The sequence below is a fragment of the Coffea eugenioides genome, chromosome 3 (assembly GCF_003713205.1).
Source record: "Coffea eugenioides isolate CCC68of chromosome 3, Ceug_1.0, whole genome shotgun sequence".
In the NCBI taxonomy this organism is placed as follows: domain Eukaryota; kingdom Viridiplantae; phylum Streptophyta; class Magnoliopsida; order Gentianales; family Rubiaceae; genus Coffea; species Coffea eugenioides.
The window spans coordinates 13822657-13824587 of NC_040037.1; the positions used below are offsets into that span (position 1 = coordinate 13822657).

Here is a 1931-nt window from a genome sequence, read left to right on the forward strand (position 1 = left end):
AGGAAACCAACCAAAATGAGGTTGGTACTGTTGGTGACTTCCAAAGTCCCAGTCGGGATCACCGAAGTGTGTTTGATAGGATAGTCAAGGGGAAGGCACCTATCCCCGATTCTGAGCTAACTCTTTTAAATACCAGCCGATCCCGGAGTACTCTTCGTGATGGAGCAGAACAACCTCGGACGTGCCCGTCCGAAGATATACGGAAACAGGGAGAAGAAGAACTTCAACCTCTACTGTCTGTACCGCTGGGACATCGGGCACGAGATGGAAGATTGCAATGATCTCAAATGAGAGATAGAATACCTCATCAAGCAGGGTCACTTGAAGCAATTCATCCGTCGAGACGGAGGGCACCAAAGGAGCGACCCTCGTCGTAAAAGTCAAGGTGACCAACGGCGAGATGACCGGTGTGGGTCGATGAGTAACTGCCGACCCCTTAAGAATCTTAGGGAAGCGAGAAGGTCTCCCCGAAATGGGTTCTCGGGTCATGGATTAGGTTATGAGCCCAACATTATTGGGCAACACCATTGCCAGAGGTCCGACGGGAGGAGACAGTCAAAACTTCCAGAAGAGGACTTACAGACAGGCTAACCTTGACCAGGCCGAGCCGAGCTCTAACTTATTCGAGGTGATATCTTATGGCCCCAATGTCCCCGTCCCCGTTGCTTCTAACAGCCATGAAACTCTGGTAATTGAGGTGCTCACCAACAACTACATAGTCAAGAAGGTGTATGTCGACCCAGGAAATTCGGTTGACGTCATGTATTTTCAGATTTTTTAGAGCCTGAAACTGATCAAGGAGCAGCTCATCCCCGTGAGAACTCCCCTGGTAGGGTTCGAGGAACATGTAGTGCACCCTGAAGGGATGGTTACATTAACGGTGACTGTGGGACATCACCCCTGCTGTCGTACCATTCTCGTCAACTTTGTTATGGTCAAAGCCGGCTCTCCATACAACCTAATCATGGGCCGACCCACGCTTAATGTTTTTCGTGCAGTATACTCCACGTATCATTTAAGTTTCAAATTTTCAATCCCGGCAGGCATTGCCGAGGTGAGTAGTATGTCTGTGCGGCGCGAGAGTGTTACCTCATCACTCTACAAGCCGCTACCTCCTCAACCTCTAATATGAGATCCGAGAGAAGATACAATATCCTTTCAATTGATTGTATTGATCTCCAGCAAATCGAGAAGCCGAAAAGGGTAGAAACCAGAGATAAAGTGGAGGATATACCCCTAGACCTCTCAAATCCTGATCAGACGGTTCGCGTCGACATTCATTTGCCCGACTCACTTAGGAGACAAATGGTGGACCTCCTCAAGGAGCATCGAGATATTTTTGTTTGGGCTACTGATGAGATCCAAGGTGTGCCGCATCACTTCATGGTATACGAGTTGAATATCAATCCTCAAGCACGCTCTGTCGAACAAAAGAAAAGACACTTCGGCCCAGAGCGCAGCAAAGCAGTAGGTGAAGAGGTGGATAAACTCTTGCCTGCGAAGATGATCAGGGAGGTGCAGTACCTGACCTGATTATTCAATCCAGTCATGGTCAAAAAGGACGGGGGGTCTGGAGAATGTGCGTCGATTTCACCGACCTGAACAAGGATTGTCCTAAAAACTACTACCCATTGCCTAGAGTCGACACTTTGGTAGACTCGGTAATGGGTTACGAAATCTTCTGTTTCCTTGATACCTTCTAAGGATATCATCAAATCGGGATGAGCGAGAAGAATCAGGAGAAAACGGTCTTCTACACAGATCAATGTGCGTATTGCTATACCACCATGCCTTTTGAGTTGAAGAACGCCGGAGCCACATATCAACGCTTTGTCAACCGTGCTTTTAAATCTCAGATAGGCCAAAATGTCGAAACATACGTAGACGACATCCTCCTCAAAAGCAAAAAGATCTCAACTTTCCTATCTGAC

The 1931-nt window shown here is 47.7% G+C and overlaps 1 protein-coding gene across 1 annotated transcript; it reads left to right on the plus strand.

Moving 5' to 3' along the window:
- Positions 1-499: 499 nt before the first annotated feature.
- LOC113766089 lies at positions 500-1533 on the plus strand. Its single transcript, XM_027310315.1, has 3 exons — positions 500-688; positions 782-1054; positions 1183-1533. The coding sequence occupies exons 1-3, from the start codon at positions 500-502 to the stop codon at positions 1531-1533; spliced, it is 813 nt and encodes a 270-aa protein (XP_027166116.1).
- Positions 1534-1931: the final 398 nt, after the last annotated feature.